This window comes from Larus michahellis, chromosome 18 (assembly GCF_964199755.1).
Source record: "Larus michahellis chromosome 18, bLarMic1.1, whole genome shotgun sequence".
In the NCBI taxonomy this organism is placed as follows: Eukaryota; Metazoa; Chordata; class Aves; order Charadriiformes; family Laridae; genus Larus; species Larus michahellis.
In genome coordinates this window covers 363,678-383,487 of record NC_133913.1, presented here as the reverse complement: position 1 = coordinate 383,487, position 19,810 = coordinate 363,678, and the positions used below count along the sequence as shown (strand labels likewise).

General features: G+C 40.8%; 1 protein-coding gene across 6 annotated transcripts in view; it reads right to left on the bottom strand.

Annotated features, from left to right (window-relative positions):
* Window positions 1–19,810, bottom strand: part of SPOP (speckle type BTB/POZ protein) — a 30,286-nt gene that overhangs the window by 9,977 nt on the left and 499 nt on the right. The window contains exons 1-7 of one of the 6 annotated variants that reach the window (XM_074562381.1): window positions 19,363–19,640; window positions 16,854–16,925; window positions 13,327–13,530; window positions 3,276–3,418; window positions 2,791–2,912; window positions 1,000–1,151; window positions 767–894 (exon numbers count right to left, since the gene is read on the bottom strand). In XM_074562381.1, the coding sequence (XP_074418482.1) occupies window positions 767–894; window positions 1,000–1,151; window positions 2,791–2,912; window positions 3,276–3,353 (480 nt within the window). In that variant the 5' untranslated portion in view covers window positions 3,354–3,418; window positions 13,327–13,530; window positions 16,854–16,925; window positions 19,363–19,640. Of the gene's footprint in view, window positions 1–766; window positions 895–999; window positions 1,152–2,790; window positions 2,913–3,275; window positions 3,419–13,326; window positions 13,531–16,853; window positions 16,926–19,362; window positions 19,672–19,810 lie in introns of those variants that run through there. The other 5 variants (XM_074562382.1, XM_074562380.1, XM_074562377.1 and 2 more) reach the window with 5 other exon arrangements.

Below are 19,810 nucleotides of genomic sequence, written 5' to 3'. Positions count from 1 at the left end.
AGAACAACTTGTTCTACCTGTCTTCTGGAAAAAATCACAGCTACAGGAGGTATTTGGTAGTTAAAAAGACAGTGAAAGTAAGACAGCAGAAGCTCTGAAGACACTAAATTACGACCATTTAAATTTGCTCATTAAGGTTTCTAAACTTAAATATCTAGAGTTTTAAAAATAAAAAATAAAAACGCATTTTTGTCTGAAATTAGTATTAGTAAAATAATACTTTTGTAATCAGTTGTAGAAAAATACAAAGACAATGAACAGAAAATTGTGGTTACTGTAAGATTCCCGTATCTCAAATTTTTCTTAAATTTTTCTTTTTGTTGGCTGTATAGACACACTTAGGAAAATAAAGAAAACTCTTCCTTATTCAGTAGGCAAGTAATAGGCGGGCCAGTTTCCACTGCAGAGCTAGTGTTGGTTATTATCCCAAGTGAGTTTTAAATTACAGAGTACAAACAGATGGATGATAATACTAAACCAGAAGTGAATGATAATCAAACATACTTAATTTCTACCATCATCACAGGTAAAAGACAAATATAAAGTAACAAAAAAATAAATGGAAGTGAAATGTGATGAATCGCACGCAGAAAAAGCCACCAGCCACACAGGTGCGCACACACACGCACAAATAAAATCTAAGTGCCATATAAACATCCAGTATTTCTCCTGACTCTGACTCCTTAAAAGCAATGATGAAAAATAAGGTCACATCTACCTTAAGCTAATGGAACTGCTATTCTTTCAGCTTCACAGGAAGACTTACCTCACAGAAGAGAGTGAGTTTGTCATCTGGAAGAAGTCCGTTGGCCTCATCCAAAAGAAAGTCTCTTCTAATAAATTTTTTGAATCCCCAGTCCTTGCCTTGTACAAATCGATACGCTCGCTGGCTCTCTGAAAGAAAGATATGGTGCTTCAAACCCCAGCTGAGTGACTCGCTTGATCAAACAGCAAAAGACAAACAACTGACCCCATCAGACAGAAAGAGGTTTTACACACCCATTGCTTTCGTTTCTTCTCCTTTAGCATTCAGGATGGAGAATTTGAACTTTGCTCGAACTTCACTTTTTGGACAGCTCACCAGCAACAGATAGAGGGAGAGATAATCTTTACTTTCTTCATCCAAGCCTTTAGGGTTCACACGTAAACACCTGTAGAAGCAGGCATCTGAGATGTTAGGAACGGTTTTTGGCAGGTCATTCACAGATTTCAAAGAAAGGGCATTGTAGAATTTTCACAAGAAAATGTACAGCAAACGAGTTCTCTTTAACAGCCACTGAACCACAAAGAAATAACGGACAGGTAAATGGAGTGGAACTGTTTGTTACAGTCAGCCTCATGCTACACCTCCAAGAAAGATAATAATATACAGGCAGTAACTATGGGCAAACGAGTTCAAAAAAACACAGGGGAGAAGAGGAGGGGGGCTATGGTTTAAATTACTGAAAAGGACCCTGATGTCAACTGTCACCAAAAGGAAAGTGAAAGAAATAGCAGAATGGAGGCAATGGATTTGAGGAATCCAGAGAAATGGTAGGTAAAATTCCACAGGAAGCGACTGAATGGAAAAATGGATTTCTGGAAGGTTGGTAGTTTCTCAAAAACATAATCCTACTGTAAAAAGAGAAGAATACTCCTTTGTGAAGAAAAGGTAGTAAGTGCAGGAAGAGGCTAACTCATAAGCACTTCCATGACCTGAAACTTGACACAGAATCTAACAAGAAGCAAAAACTAGGCCAAATGACTAACAGCTCAAACACACAAGGACAAAGAAATCAGAAAGATCTAGACATTAGAATGAGATCTGAGTAGGAAAGGTTATAAAGGTAAGTAATTTAATAACAAAAAGCAGTCCAAGGAAAGCACAGGTCTGCCACCCAAAGGAAGGGAACACAAATTGTATCGCATACACACTAAATTATTTTGTGGCTGGTTTGCCACAGTCTATACTAAGGAGGTTTAAAGAAAAATGCTAAAACACTTAACATCATTAACAAGGGATAAAATAAGGAACCAGGTGACCATGGATACACTAGGTCAGATGCAAGTCATAGTAGATAACACATTATGACCAAAGTCCACTCTGAGTTAGTGGAAACTACTTGAGAACTCAGGGAAGGCAAGAAAAGTTTTGAAGGAAAGGAAAAGGGCAAAAATAATGTTATCTTTAAGAAGCGGAAAGAGTTTCTTTAAGAAGCAGAAAGAGTTATAGAACACCGTTACTTTGTTCACCTCTGTGTTAAGTCTCTGAATTCACAAAAAGCTGCCATAAAGAGAAAGGCAGTACAGTAGCAATAGCCTTAACTTGCAGGATTTAGAGTGCAAGCAAAAATTATCTTTTTAACAACATGGAGTATTTGAGTCTGAAACTGGGAGGCTGAAATAGAGCTTGAATACACATGCTGTGGACTCTGACTGGCTTATAGGAGCTTGTCAAGATAAACATCTGTCAAAAATCCCAAACTTAAGACATTAATAATCCTCCACAGCACATCTCTGCTTCAAGGCAGGATGTAGACTCCCTTCCAGCTATGGCTTCTATTACCTCTGATGTTTTTCATTATCAGAGAAACACTGCAAACCGTCAGATCCTCACATTTGTTTTGTGTGTTCGAATGCTACGCTGAACCAACAGTACTTTCTCCGTGTGCATACGTTGTACATTGAAGGAAGCAAGAACCCATGTGAAGTACAACTAGTTTTTCATGTATTTCCTCTGTTACAGAACCTCAAATTCTTTCACATAGTTGTACACACAGGGTGAACCTCTCTGCCTGCTCTATTTCTTACCATTTGAGTTTATCATTGGCTCCAGACGAAAAGGTTGAGCTTTTGATGACCTCACCCATTTCTTCTCGGCAGAAGCTAAAGTTGTTTATGGTCCACATGTAGGAAAACTTCACCACCTTGATCTTAAAACAGAGGATAATAGGCGGGTTAGGCTCATACCCACTTGCCCTGGCCATCTTAAAGGCAAAACCTGAGAACTTGGAAGTTTTACTGAGTCACTTGGTGACAAATAACCCCCAAACACAAGACAAGAGAGTCTGGAAATGGCTGGCAGTAGCAGCTGGACCACTCCAACTTCTCCAACTGCCTCCACCAAAGTTCTGCCAAGGGCAGAGGGCAACATTCTACCATTACCATGGTGAACGCTCAGTTAGCAAGCATGACACCATCTGAAAATCCAGACTCTAAACTTGTTCTGAATAAACTTCTTACCACAGCTTCTAATCATGTTACATCAAAAATATCTCAGCACAGCGTGGACTTACCTGAGTGTAGCACCAGCTCTCTGCTACAGGTCCACTCGACATTTCTGCCGGAGGAGGAGGACTCGGCACCCTTGACATCGCCAGTTTGAAGATTAAACAGAATTTCACAACTCAGCAGAAGAAATTTATAATTGATCTTCACCCTGTCAGTCCCCCAAAAGAGAAAAAACTTCATGAGTGCTGTTAAATCCTACCGGACACAAGTTAAAGCCACCATGCTTTCTCCCACCCCCCTAGCACCTTCAAAATACGATGTTACATTTAAACATTTTAAAGTGTTACCATATGTTTTCTGAAGAGGGGATATACCACCTCACTCATTCTTCCAATACGTAGCTCCTTATAGGAATAAGCCCAGCATATAATTTCATTTAAGGAGTCCAAGATTCAAATGGGAGACTCCCCACTTGACTTGGGATTTACTACTTTACCCTGAGGCCACCATTTCTACTCACTAGTTACTCCCTATTTTCACTTTGAGAGTCTCAGACTATCAGAGATCAGACCTGACAAATGAAGTTCTTCATCTGAAAAAGCTACAGGTAGCAACATGCAACCCAAACTCAACAGCAAACCAAATCCCTAGGTTCAGAGTGGCACCAGTAACATTAACAGACTAACTTCCTACAGCTTAAACCTTCTCCTGAAGCCTTACCACTAGGGAAAGTGTCGGTAATGATTCCTCTACTTCAAATCAAATCCCTTTGGCCAGAGGGAAATTCCCATTGTTTTTATGTGCTAGTGAAGTTCCCAGCTTCTAAATTGTCAAACTGTCACCTGCAGAGAACATATGGGGTTAAAACCCCCACAACACACCTGAATGAATACACAGGCACAACTGATAAAACAGGCACCTAGTTACCAGAAGGGAGGTTTTAAAACAAAATAGAATAATCAATCCATCTCTGACTTCTGAGCCCTGATCCCTAAGGCAGATACACAAAACATCTTCAAAGATGAGCTCGGAAACTCAGATTCATAACTCTGGCAGATACAAAAGCATCACATGCCTTACAGTTTAGCCTTCTGCCAAACACTTTCTGTTTTGCAGGTGGTATTTGTCTGCCTTCCCCTTACTGAATAGGACAGACAGTGAACCACAAGAACTCCACTGCTGTTAGTTTTGAACTCAAAAGGATTAAAAAAGGGTGAGTAAAAGGCATAAAATTGTTATCTTGCAATACAAATTTCTTTAAATACAAAGGCTGACAGTGAGGTTCATTGGGGAGAAAGGGAAAGCACCGGCTCATGCTCCTGAGGAAGGCCAAGTCATTAGTTGTTGAAAGGAAATGGTGGAACACATAGAGAATATCTAAAAATCCCAAATACCTCAAAACAACAGGGCAATGTTCACAATAAGCACACCAGCATATATGCACGTTATTCCCCTCAAACTGCTGTCAACAGAATTTGGAGCGTTTAAGCGCAGGGCAGGTCTGTCAGGAGCTAAGAAATGGATGTTAGACCCTATAGAGATGCACGCTTAACTCAATGGAAATTTATTCCCTGGAGCAAAGCTCAGGGGCAAACAACTCCTCAAGATCTGAACTGCAGACAACCAGCACTAATGTAAAACCGAGTGCCCTCAGATCAGACCGCTTTACAAATGTCTTGCACTTGCAGCTTGTGCTGTGCATGTGGAATCAGGAAAAAAATTGCTTTAAAATGTTGATCAACATTTTAAAAAGAAAGGGACATCAATATGCACTTTAGGTACTTGCTGCAGGCTTTATTACATTAAACTTAAAATTACCACAATTCCTCCAAATAAATTCAATTAAACCACTCTGTGTCATTCAAATTAAGCCCAAATTAGCAGACATTAGTTTTGCATACTTATCTAACTGCCTTTCCATGGGCAACATTCAGTCTTGCCTCTAAGGACATCACCGCTTCACTGTCTTCAGTCACAAGTCTTTGGAGGATAGATAAAACCTAAATTCCAGCACAAGCAGCAGGAAACACCTCCATCTCTCCGTGGCTGGGGAAGGGATGCCTTTTTGCTGGGTTTAGTCCACGGGCAGGAGAGACCCGAGTTTTTTCCGACCCCTCGGGGGTTCACAGCAGCACTGCTCAACTCCACCCAGGCTCTTACATTGTTCTGTTCACAGCTATTTTCAAATCGACATTATTCCAGTCATCTGTTTTATAGCACGGGCACAAACGACAGGGACACAAACTCCTGAGAGAAGAATAAGCAACCAGGGAAAGGATGAAGTTTCTTAAGTTCGTCCCTCCCCGGTGGCAGCAAACTGTCTGCACTCTGAGCAACTAGATGCTAAGCCTAATGAGAGGGTTTGACCAGAAGGAAGTACAACAAATAAACAAAACACAAGACTGGGATGTGAAATTAGATAATTATTTTTGTTGTTAAAATTTTAATGAATTTCAGTGATTTTAGTTTTTAAGTAACATCTTTCTACTCAAACTACTTGCAACTACTTGCATGGAAGTATTCCGGTCTCTTTTAAAATACTTCTTTATGCAGAGTTAGAAATAATGCAACTCTTATTTAAGAAGCATTAGAAGGATAAAGAAAAGACGTAAAAATAACTTAGTTAAATAACCTTGAATTCTCTCAAACACCACCACTATGGCCAAAACAGAGGTGTGAATTAAACCTCAAGTCACAACGACCTACTCCATCTTCCTCTTAACATGGATTTTGGGAACAGCTAGTCACTGTGCGACACGCTGGAGCTCCACGTGAAGAATGGCTGGAGCGGGCAGCAGTGTCCCATCAGCACCTTCCCAATGATTCCGTGAGGCCACAATAGAGCGGAACAGACTATTTCAGTTGGAGGGACCCACAAGGATCATCTAGTCCAACTGCCTGACCAATTCAGGGCTGACCAAAAGTTAAAGCATGTTAAGGACATTGTCCAAGTGCCTCTTAAACACTGACACGCTTGGGGCATCAACCAGCTCTTGAGGTGGTTCTCGAGGTGGGCTGTTCCAGGGTTTGACCCCCCCCCAGTAAATAACTGCTTCCTAGTGCCCAGTCTAAACCCCCCTTGGTGCAGCTTTGAACCATTCCCATGCATCCTATCACTGGATCCCAGGGAGAAGAGCTCAGCACCTCCCCCTCCACGTCCCCTCCTTGGGAAGCTGTAGAGAGCAACGGTGTCACCCCTCAGCCTCCTTTTCTCCAGGCTAGACAAGCCCAAAGTCCTCAGCCACTCCTCATAGCATGTTCCTTCCAGCCCTTTCGCCAGCTTGGTTGCCCTCCTCTGGACACATTTGAGTACCTTCACATCCTTCTCAAATAGTGGGGCTCAGCACTGCACACAATACTCAAGGTACGGCCACACCAACATTGAATACAGTGGGACCATCCCTCTCTTGACCACCTGGTTCCTACTGCGCTGCTGCCCACCAGCACCCCCAGATCCCTTTCTGCAGGCTGCTCTCCAGCCACCCCTCTCCCAATTTATGCTTGTGCCTGGCGTTACTCTATCCTAGGTACAGAATTCAGCATTTGGATTTGTTAAGTTTCATCCCATTAATCACTGCCGATATCTAGATCCCTCTGCAAGGCATCTCAAGAGAGACAATAGCACCTCCCAGTTTGGTATCATCAGCAAACTTGCTAATGGTGGATTCAAATCCTGCGTCCAGACTGTTGATAAATATATTGAACAGAACTGGCCCTAGAGTTGAACCCTGAGGAACACCGTTGGTGACTGGTCACCAGCCAGATGTAGCCCCATTTACTACAACCCTTTGTGCACTACTGTCCAGCTAGTTCTTCACCTGCTGCACCGTGAACCTGCTCATCCTCCACTTGCACAGCTTGTCCAGAAGGATGCTGTGAGGAACAGTATCAAAAGCCTTACTAAAACCTAGAAAAACTATATCCACCACCTTCCCTTCATCCACTAGGCAGGTGACCCTATCATAGAAGAATATCAAATTAGTTAAGAGGACTTTCCCTTTGTGAACCCATGCTGACTGTGCCTGATGAGTGCACTGTTCTTTAAATGCCTTTCAGTGGCACCCAGTATAATCTTCATAGTTTTTCCAGGAACTGAGGTTAGACTAACAGGTCTGTAGTTCCCTGGGTCTTCCCTCACACCCTTCTTGTAAACTGGAATGTTGGCTAGCTTCCAGCCAGCAGGGACCTCCCCAGACTCCCAAGACCTTTAGTAGATGAGAGGAGTCCTGCCGTAATATCCGCCAGCTCCTTCAGAACTCTGGGATGAGCCCTATCATGCCCGGTGGACTTGTGAACACAATAAACACTGTGAACAATGCTCCTCTTCTTTCCTGGTTTTGGGATAACTACAAGGAACAGAGCCAGAACAGCTTGGATAAGGAACCAACTTCCATGTACAATGTTTATCAACAATAAGCAGTTTTCTCTAAGATGACTTCTACTTCCAGGTAAACTGAAGCAATTAAGTATCTCTACACACACATTAGAGAAGTGGTTTAACAGGAGAGGCAATTACACAGTTAAAAGACTCCAGCGGGTCCTTCTTGAAGGCAAATTGGTAAATTTAGTGGTAACACCTCCCTTTATGGCATGAAAATGAGGGACTAATGAGGAAGGAAAGAGGAGACAACAACAACTTTCTATGTTACAATGGCACATTCATCAAGCCTGTTGGAACACACTGAGAAGTTGAAGGGTTTCCTGGATGAAGGGCAGAAGTTAATCCTAAATTCTTGTACTTTTCACTGGTCTCCAAGGAGCACACTCCAGAAGACTGTAGCCATCAATCATATAACCGGTGAAGGATATAGATAATTGTGTGATAAAACTGAAACTTAAACAGCTACTTTCTGTATTTCAACAGGATTTTAGGATGTACCTAAATATTACCTCCATCTTACATACGCAAAGAAGTTTTAGACAGCTTCTGTGGTTTAAAGGCAAGACAAATGTATGAGCTTGAGATACACAGGACTATTTAATTTCCTCTGAGTAACTGTCACTTTTATGTCTTATATCCTTTCCTCCCAGATGGCTTGGATAGGCAGGTGGTAATAAAAGTTATGACAATGTGCTAATAGAATTGCTGCATGCCAGCACGTCATTTGTTACACTTTTAAAATGGCCCAAAAGGGACAAAGGTTCTAGATTTTAAAGGTTTTCTAATACTTGGAAAATACTTTCAATCTAGTATGCAAAAGCTTTCTACAGATGCTTTGTGAGGCAGTTAAATGCAGTTAAAAAAAGATGTTAAACTCCAACATACCCCTTGCTCAACACAGCAATCAACCATCAAATACTTGTCACCAAATGACATCACTGGCACTTTTACTGCTACAGCAAGTCATAATGGGAATAAACAGATAATATCCATCACTGCCTTTTGCAAAAATTATCAGTAAGGAAAAACTTGACGCTTGCTTTGCTTAGCAAGCACATTAACAGAAGAAGCGCATAAAAGGTCAATGAAATATATCCTCAGAAGCGTGCCGTGGAAACTGCCATGTGCCGTTTCACCTTCAAATGCTGCATCGCTTTTCTGCCATGGACCAATATTAAATGTATTTTCAAAGGAACCACAGCTGACTTAAGGTAGAGTTAAGTTTCCAAAATCAGCAGGCACCCCCGGTGTTTATTTGCTCATGAACACTTAATACTTCACCAGTTCACACTTCTTCACTAGCAGTGCTGGCACCTCTGAACTAGGAGTGAATTAAAAAGCGCTGCAGGCAGAGGTTTTAGGAAAACATTTCATAAGTAGTTTGGATATCAAAATTCTTTCTGGCAAGGAGAGGCAGGGACAAACTTAAAGGTATAGGCATAAATACCAAGTCACAGGAAACAAAATACAAAATATGACCTATGGACCCCTGCGAGCCCATGTACAGTCTGCAAGTCTCTTACTTCCTTGGATATAAATAACAAACAGCACTTGTCTCTGGGCATAGCTAAGATTAGCGTTAAGAAAAAGAATAATTCTCACCTCATTCACAACCACTTCCAGATGAAGACATTTTATCTAAGAACCAGAGCCAGACCAAACATTTTTGAAGCACAGGAAATGTTCCCTTGCCACCTTGTCCTCCTAATTAGCTCCTGACTTAGCAGCTGTACAGACATCTCAGCTCAAAACTTTATCTGCTGTAGAAATCAACAGTCAAAACTATTCTGTGAGCAGCAGAGACTTGACCTGAGAGAGGCGGGGAATCTCAACTCAACAAATAATTCTAGAAGAGGCCTCAAAATTACCAGACTTTCGCTTAGCAGCCTGTCAATTTCTACTTCTTCTCAAGATAAATCAACTACCTTTTAAGAAATCAGTATTTTACACCAGAAGTTTCCAAATATATTCACTTTCAGTTAAGTTTTATTCAGCAACAGATAACTTACAGAATTCTGTAAAAGAAGCATATTTTAATTAAGTTTAGAAAACTGGGGTGGTTGTGTCTTGGACCAGCAACGCATGAAAGACTATCCAAGAACAGCACAAAGCATGGAGAAAAGGAACAGGACAAAGATAATTGGAGCAATAAAACAAGGGGATGAGATATGGAAGCACAGGAAGAGACCATTATCTTCCTGCATTCTTCAAAGCCTTGGAAAGGACAATGGAAGGTCTGAATTTGTTGCCATAAAGAAAGAAAAAGAAGAAAAGGGGGAAAAAAAAAAAAGGGCAAGTTAACTGAAAGAGCAAAGTGGGATGCAATGCTATCTAACTAGTGGATGAATGAGTAAGTTTTCAATGTATAGACTGAACACCACTCTTCCTACTTGGCATACGACATTGCTGGCATGCCCATGCCCAGCAATGATGGACAAAGCGTTCCCAGAGCCCGTGGTGCTAACAACTGCCAGGTGATGCTGATTGCAACGTCTCCTGTGTGGCAGGAAATCTGGTCTAGCTACAAATGCAGGTTGAAAGTCAGGCACTGTGAATTCCAGAGGTTACACAAAGTTGCCTAATTATTAACACTGTAGTGTAGAAGAGACTGCACCAAGGTAGCAAACAACCTGCACCAGTACAAATAGACTAAGATTAGAAATTAACAGTTATGATTCTATGAAAGTGACCCATACCCAAAAACTACATCTTGAAAGGAAGCCTGGTTTACCCAAGCGAGGGGCTTATCTTTCTGGAACAAAGAAACGTGAACAGTTCTACAACAAGAAGCCAATCACCACCTGGAAAAAACATGAATGGGGTATATACAGACTTAACCGTACCTGAATTAGAGGGATGAATAATTTATGCCAAAAAAAGTGGTTAGTGAATCAAGCTTGAATAAAAACCAGGAGTGTGTGCATTACACCTTCCTCTACCTTCTGTGCTTTTAAATCCAAAACACATCTTACTTAACCCAAACCCTGTTGAGTGCCACAAAAACTGCTGAGCTCAAAATGACACATGGAGTTTCATTTACAATCTTCAGTCACAAGAGAACAGACTGGAAAATCAACAGTCACAGCAGAGAGATAAAAGGAAGGAACTGTCATCCACTGGAAGACACATACCAGGCAAAAGGATCCACAACTTCTCATCTGGGAGACAGAAACAATAGAGAGAACCTGGTTTACTTAAAACAGCGCAAACGATCTCCCTCAATAGTTAACAGTGCCCGAGCTTTTCTCTTGATTCCAGGCACTATGTATCAGTCCTAATTCAGTTTGTAACTTGCCCCCATTATACCATCAGTAGCATTCAGGAACTTTGCGGGTACCTGCTTTTTATTACACCCCAAAGTTGCCAACTACGTTAGAGAAGGCCAAATTCCAGAGGTCACAACAGGGCCCTCTGGACACTTCACAAAAGGAGGATTTTAATTAAGGCAAACACATAAACCTTAATTCAGTTTATATCAGAAAACTCATTATCAAGTCAGAACATCCAGAATTAATTTTTGATTTTTTTAAAATGACAGATCATGGAAAAGAGAAGTTACCTACAGAAATCATTTTCAACACAGTTAATAAGATAGGGAGATAGTTATCTCAAAATGCACTGAATGTTGTCAGCCCACTAGAACTCAGTAAGTAAAATTCCACTTTGAGAAATATTCCAAAACTAACAGTTTCTTTTCCATTCTTGGAATGTTTTTCATTTTGTCCCTTAAACCAACTCTCCAGTTATAAGACAGGGAAAAAAAAAGGCTTGGTCACCTACAAAAAATCATAATTCATATGAAACTACTAAGGGATGGGTCAAATGTCAGTGAAACATCAGCATTGTAAGGAGAATTACAAGTTCTACATTTATTTCGTAGAAAAAGAAACACCATAATTCTTTAGCTATAGACCATCTACCTTCCCTTCCCCCTCCTCCCCAAATATCACCAGATAAAATAGCAAACAGCTAAAACTAAACCAAGGAAAGAGAGAGGAAGTTGGTGGTAAGAAGCAGCCGAGAGTTCTCCAAATAACTTTCTGCTTTATAAACAAGCGCTCCACTGAAAATTTCTGCTCTTCAGTCATTAAGTTGTATTTTTGCCATTCTAAGACTGCTTCACACCGGTGCTTGAACAGATGCAGAAAACTGTATCCCCTTTAATCACATCCAACCCTAGCTATAAATTACCCAAAGTATATTAGAATTACATCCACACCAGTAAATATAAAAAGTAATCAAATTCTTAAAAGCAAACAGAACTTTTTTTTATTTTACAGTTACTGTTGCATTTGTCACCACTCCTGTTTTCACCAGATGTTTGCCTCCTCTTTAACTCTTTCTACTTCCATCTTTAATCCTCTTGAGGTACGGCCTGAGATGCTTAAAGCTTAAATCTCCAAAACTGGTTTTTGTCAGAAGTTAATCTTCCTCATAATTTTTAAATTCAGATGATAAGCACGTTAAAAAGAAATAAATGTCTTACTTTTCTCCAAATTCTCCTTTTCACCTCTTTTCTCTTCCCTCCTGCCAATCCATTCATGCACATTTCTCTCCTCCCACAAGGAAAAATGTTATTTGAACGCACCAGCTTAGGTCTTACAGAAACAATCAGCCTGAGCGGCCTTCTGTCTTCAATGAGAAACCTGACCTTATTTGTGAAAAGAAGGGTTTTGTCATTGCCCGTGAACTCTTTTATTTCAGATTCTCCCTCACAGGCAAGTCGTAAAAAGTATTTTACAGCTTCAGTTTCTACTTATAGTGTAAATTGTTACCTGTCACTTATCAAGTAACTCAGTTGCCACTTTAGCAATTTTTTTTTTTTTGAAAGTAAAACATTTGCACTTTCATAGCATGTAAGTCACCTTCCAAATCAAAAGATAAAGCCATGAAAGCTACTCTTTCCCAGAAAACTTCCTCACATGCCAGGGAAGCCTCTGGCTCTAAAAGCAGGCTGGCAGCAGCAGGGGTTTTGCTCCCCTCCATAGATTGTTCATCTCTCGCCAGAGCGACACGCTGCTAGAAATACCTCACACCTCTAAAATCCCAACGGATTCCCGGGGAGTTGAAAATAACTGGAAGAAAATGCCTAAGTGGTATGATGTCTAATCAGGGAACAAGTGAAAACTGAAAATTAAGCAGGACTGAATTTTTCAAGCTGCTGAGCTGAGACGTGGTACCAAACCCCACTAAAGCACTCAAATGGGATTGCAGATCTGACCTCTCGCAAACCACCAAGACTATAATCCCCTCTGGAGCCTTTTATTTATATCAACTTTCCAGTAATACAAACATCTGGTAGTCCTCACGTAACATTTTCCAGTTGCCATCTTGCGTTAATATTTCTAAGAGCTTATCAAAACCAACTTGAGCTGAAATACAGTTTCTGCCATTATTATTCTGGAAATCAAGCTTTCAAATAATCAATTTAGAGATTATCATGCGTGGCCAGAACTAGACATCAAACTACTGGATTCTTTCACCTACTTGAAATGACTTCAAAATGGTTATGAGAATTACTTTAACCTGCTAAATGTAAAGATCATACAATTGCCAAATAAAACCAAATACAATAAATAAATAGAGCATGCAAACCCAGGTTTTTGGAAATGCATGAAAAGAAATCAACCACTTGCTTCATTCCAACAGAAAGCTCAGTCCAGGACTTATTTCTTGCAGATAATAAATAGCAACTGCAAGCTCTCAAAAAGACTCTTGTTTGCAGTCTATCCTACCAGGTTATGCTTCTCCAACACTTCTGTTTTTATAGGCAGGAAGAGTCCCGAATTTTCAAAGTTATTTTGGTCAGTCTTTTCTTGGATCTTATCAGATATCAACATGAGAAGGATTAAGGAGAGAAAGCAGACGGGAATCCAGTGCCAACCAACTTCCACTTCCAAATCATCTATATTTTCCTCAAAAATCAGCAGATGTGTTTTCTATAAAACATATCACACCGACTTCAATAAGGCATGATGGTTTTGCTAGCATAATTTTAATAATCTTACTCACATTAACATCAAAAAAATAGCATCTTAACATAAATCACACTCTGAAAATAACACAATTATAGCATTCGCCTACACCCATATTTGAATATCCTAACCATTCAAGACCAAGATTATTGAATTAATAAGACAAAGAGCAAAGAAAAATTTCGGTAGCTTAGATTTTCTATATTTAATATGTTTTTAGTCAATAGGAAAAAAGACTGGGCCAGAGGCATTATTATATGTCTGTTTATATTAGTGACACTTTAGAAGCAGGGCGTCAAGGTGCATTCTCTTCACTGCTTTCCGCATTAATGTTTTAACTTGTGTTACAAGTGAAAAAAATTCCAAAGGAAGTATCTTGGACACTGGGAACTGATGTGCTGACTTTTAATTTCAGTTATATATTCTACGCTGCTGTTGGCATAAACCATTTATTGAATCTTTAAAAAACAGAGGTAAAAGTACATAAAAATAAATTCCCAGAAGATAGCTAAAATTATTTCCCTTTTTACACCAACAAGCCATCTCCATAAACCGCATCCAGCCTCAAAGAAGAACCCAGTTCTTGTTGCTTTTGTTGTGTTCCTGTTACCCCTTCTGTTCTTATAAACACACTTTAAAAAGTCTTCCTGCTGTTTACCCATCTCTAGTAAAACTCAGTAAGCTACTGGGCAATATTATCAAAAGAGAAATATCAATTTATCAAAAGAGAAATATCAATTATCTGCTAGCCAAGAACCTACTCTAAATCACAGAAGTTATAAATCTTTACCAATGATCAACACTAGCAGCAACGAGCAACAACTTTTATCACACTTGCAGGTTTGGTAAGGTTGGCACCAACCTAAAGCAAGGATGTTGCAGAACATTTCCAGGATACAACTGAATATAACCTGCTGAAATACTTGTGTTTATGCTCCCTGATTAAAACTATGTTATACAAAATTTCAATGACAGTCATTTCACTGTAATCTTACTTGCTAGAAAGCAGAGGTCTCTAAGTCAGAACACAACATGTGACAGCAATTTTCAAAACTTCTGGACTCAAACACGTACACTGACACCCTGTTCTTCTCTCTGGGAACAAGTATGAGCAAAATCACAAGCTAACAGGAAATCTTAAGAAAACCGTCTGTCTCTCAAATGCCGTAGTGAAATACTGTTCTCCGAATTTCATTAACTGCCCACAAGCACTTCTAAGAAATTAATCAAACTGATCCGTGTGGCTTTTGAGCACAACTTGTTGAGGTTGCACACTTCTACAAAAAAGCAGCTGAGGAAATGAAGGCACCAATACAGCGGTGTCATTTAATATGATTTTGAAATTACAAAGGCAGATCCGTAAGGTCAGGACGCCCAGCCTAAAATAGCCTGCCTTCCATCCATCCCAGGAAGGTACTGTATGTCTTCACCGTAAGACAACGGATTCTTGGGGGGGACAACAATACGATAACATTCTTTAACAGCCAGCAGAGTTAATCTGTAGGCATGATTCTAGCCACACTAACTGAAAACTTTTCCATCAATGCAGTCAGCGTCTGTTTCAGCCTCTTTATGCAGCAACACTTGGGAGGCCGCCAGGCAGCTTCTCTGCATTGCTATAGAGCAGCTCCAGCCGATTTAGTGGACTCGTCTCCACCTGCTTGCCCGTCTCACTGCTATAAGCGTGGGTCTAAAACCAGGGCTGTCAGCTGAGCTTTGCTTTCAGACACAAAGGCAAATCCACTATTTTAAATAAAAAATAAAAATTAAAAAGGTTTCTTTTTAAGAGAAGACAAGTGCTTTAAAATCTAAGCTGCAGAAATACAACTTAATAATCTTGGGAAGTCCCCCACTAGCAAACCACTGCTATTAGAGAAAAGTTGCTATATACCATTATGATCCGATTTATGATTTGTTGAACAAATTTCTGCAGTAATGAGCAAAGAATGTAAGCAGAACAGTAACTAAAACCACACTTAAAAAAAATACATGTATTCTTAAATTAAATTACTTCTTCATTTGATGGAGTACCATAAACAAACTTCTTGTTTGGCTCTAAGATCAGTAAGTTTTCCTAGACCATCTTCTCTGCCCACGCAATTTTGCTTATCTATCAGTTCTTGTTACTAACGAAGATATTCATGTGTTATATTCACTTTGGAGACGGCTTTTTATTAGTAATTATGAGGACCTAGCCTGGATGGAAAGGAGGAAAAAAAAAAAAAAAAATGAACAACTACACATCGCTGTTTAAGTCCCACAAATCATTTTGCGAACCTCTACAAGTATCATTCCTGCATGTTCATAGTTTAAAAAGTATCAGTTTTTAATTTCCGTTTGACATCAGAAGGTACAGTTGCCATCTTCAGAACACCACACCAGTCTTTTCAGCTTGACGCTGTAGAGATGTCACTGGCACGTCTGACATCACGCATATAAAGTGTTCGGCTGTACCTCTGTTAACTCACAGGGTGGCACGTTAACTCCAAAGAACAAGTAGTGATTCAGAGTAGCTTAAACTATCAGTCAGCAACTTAAGTATCCCGGTGTCCAATGATACCCTATCATTTTTACACTGTATTTTACACCCTATCAAGTTTACACACAATGCGACACAGAATGTTTCTGAATACGCAATAAATTTAAGTGTTTAGAGTTTTAAACCTTCCAGTATAGATTCAGAAGCAGTATTACGAACTTAGGAATTCCTAAATATTTAAAAGGCTTAAAATTTAGCATATTTTCAAATGAATATTCTGACTTTTTTCTGTATGCAAGTCTCTTAAAGGTGTGCACAAGGGCATCCTTTTTTGCTGGAAAATGATTTCTGTTATCAGAAGTTCGATCAATTTTTTAAAAGCATTAACATTACTGTACATGATTCACAGCCCAAGCATTACATCAGACCCAATTTAAAATGCACAACATACACACTAGATTTCTAATGAAAGCCATTTTTAAAGTCCACAGTCATATAAAATAACCTCGTGAACAAGACCTACAATCCAGGCTAAGAAAAGCTGAACTGAGATCTTGGTATGAAAACTCAAATACTATTTTCTGTAGTCTGTGCATCTAAAGTCACAAGTATCCTACTGGCTTCTACTACATCAATGGCCAAAACTGTATCTTTAGTTATGCATTTAGTGTTGGAGTGTTTAAGCCCTCCCATGGTCCTGCCTTTATAAACTCAAGAGATACCTAAAAATCTACAGAGTTTTAAGACCAGCTACACTACACAGAACACAGCGGTGCAGCTCCTGCCTGTAGCCAAAGAATTTACTCACAGTATAAAAATGAACTCCCAAGTCTTTTCCGGGCATTTGCTACACAGTCAGAGATTCTGCATCTTTTCTGTCCTAAAAATGTGGAGGGGAAAAAAAAAACAAAACAAACCACAAATTACATTTCATGCATGCTACATATTTTGTTGAATTCTCAGCTATGCACATCAGCAAAGAGGAAGAGACTTCCAGAATCACTCAACTCTGTTACAGAGTTCAGTAATGGGACACTTAACAACGTGAAACCAATAATGTTCTATTTACAGATATAGTTTGTGAAAAACAACAGCTTCTTTGCCTCCTCAAGGGTATAGATACTCTAATCTCAAGCTAGTTTCCTGTACCATCATGTGTTTCTAGAACTTAGGACACATGATTTATTTAAGAAGTCTCTCAAGTACAAAGTACGAGACAGAATACAGCAGCTTATCAACTGAGGATCGAGAAACAACACTCTCAATGAAGGCTTTTTTTTTTAAAAAAAAAAAAACCCAACACATTTTTGTTGCATTTCCTCTCTGTGCTGAGTAGGAAACACCAGCAGTCAGGGGTTGGAGGAATACAGCAAGATCTTACATAATACTCCAATCGTGCAGAAAATCGAGCCAAAGCCAGGAGGAGAGAAGGAATTTTACAAAATTACAGTGGATATTTCCAAATGTGGAACTATGAATGCAACTGGTAACCCAGCAATAGCTCCTGATCGTACAACAAACAGGTATCTTTGCCAGCTTTAGTCCCAACTTTGCACAAATAATGTCCAAGAAGAAAGAAAGTGGGTGATTTCAAGTTTACAGGTCCACAGTGAGCTAGGCAGTGGAACGGCAAGCCCCACGAGTAAAACGCTGAACAGAAGGGTGTGCCAAGACTAAAGCTGGTAAGTCCCTCTTATTGTAAACTGGATTGGCATCTAGAAAAATCATACAGGGCATCAAACTCTGTTCACAGTACATACCTGACACTAGGTCTGTCTAGAGCCTCAGCTGCAATTCAGAGATTAACCCTAAACCTCCCCCCACACTGGTCAAGCCGGCTCAGGGGAAGCTAACTGAGAGAATTGTTTTTAATATTTTTCAGGTCTAATCAACCTAATACTAGTGCCAGTATGGGTACCTTTTCCATGTTAAAAGATCAGCGAATTGTAAGATCAATTACACAAGAAATAGGGCTTTTTAAGCACTCCACTGTGATCTGTGCAGTCAGCGATGGTGCTGTTCACTGAGCCTAAGTGTCAAACCAAAACCTCTTCCATTTTAATTCCCTCCCTGATATGTATCTACGCACAAATCCTGGAGGTTTTGGGGAGGAAACAAAATTAGTTTTATAACAGTGCTAACTATACTCAAGTAAATCACGATATCTGCTTTGACAGTAGTTTCTATGATCTTATGGCAGGTACAGTTTTGTATTACCGTCCTCTACTGATACAGTGACAGGATGACAGCTTGCAATGTACTTCTGCTATTGTGCTGTCTTGATCTCAATACACATCCATGACAAAGTACCATTAAGGAAAAAAAAAAAAAAAGAAATATGTTTTTTTCCTTCAGGTCACAACAAAACAAGTGACATAATGAAACCAAATCATTCTGGGCATCTGGTTAGAAACTGTCACTGAAAACAAGGCAAGCCAGTTATATGTTTTACTTAAGTAATTTAGGGTTTTTATAACCAACAAGTTCGATTTTATGAAGCATAAATAAAAGTGAAATTCTTCACTTTTATAGGGCTTCACATCAAGCCACTCCAGACAAAAACACTTAGAACTCTAAAGGCAAAGAAAAAAAAAACAGGAAATCACAAAAAAGGATTCCTTTTCATTACGTCAATCACAAGTGCAAACATATCTGATAACGCTGAGTTACAGAAAAATGACAACAAATAACAGAACATTCATTATTTTTCTCCTCCCCAAACCCTGTCAGAAAAAGACAATCCCATTTCACAGGCGGCTTTGCAAATACTATGGGAATAATATTTTACATGTATAATACTACCTATCGCTAATCAAGATAGGGCTTGCTACAAGCATTAGCACTCTGCTATCGAATCGCATTAGTGACACTTTTCACTGTGAAAGGCAATTCTCTTGCCTTTCCGTACTGCATGATGATGCACCATTTCCTTTAAACACCACGACAGGCCCGAGACACAGCTGAGAAATACCAGCACTGATCCCAGACACGCTGGGGGTCTCGTTCATGGGAAGACCGAGTTCCCTCCGGATTTAGAAATGTGCCTCACGGCCCTCGGCGGCGATGCCTCGACCTGTCATCCCTTACTTGGCGATGCTGTTAGTCATCCCAGTTTTTCCACTCCAGCCCTGATCTCCCTTCTCCCACTCGTGTTTCGCCACTCAGCTCCCGGCACCCCACTGAAGCTCTATCCCTGCCTGGGGATCTCGAGGAATCCCCCCCCTCAGGCCTCCCCACAACTTTCCCCCCCCGCCCCTCAGGCCCTGCTCCCCAGCCCTCTCCCCTCACAACTCCTGCCCCCTTCCCACCGCTCTTACCTCCCGGCCCTACGAGTGACTCCTGCCGCCGGCCCCGCTCCCAGCCCGGCCGGGGAAGCCCCAGAAGCCCTGTCCCAAAGCAGGTGCGGCGGGTGGGGATGGCGGCCCCGGACTCTGCCCCCCGCTCCGCAGCCAGCCCCCCTAACACAACACCAGCAGCTGGGGATCACTATTTGGCAGCATGTCTTCCTCCTCCGAGTCCCCCCGAGCAGAGGCAGAGGCTCATTATTCCGCAGGTCCCCGCAGCACCCTTGTGCGCAGGCGCGGCGCTGACGAACAGGCAGGATATGGCTGTTCCCAGCGCTCCCCTCCCGCCCGCGCACGCGCAGCGCACAGCGCGCCCCTCCCCGCCCCCGACGACGGCCACTGCGCACGCGCAACCCCATTCGCACCGGGCCCCAACGCCCGTCCTCCTACTTCCTCCTGCGCATGCGCCCTGCGCCGCCAG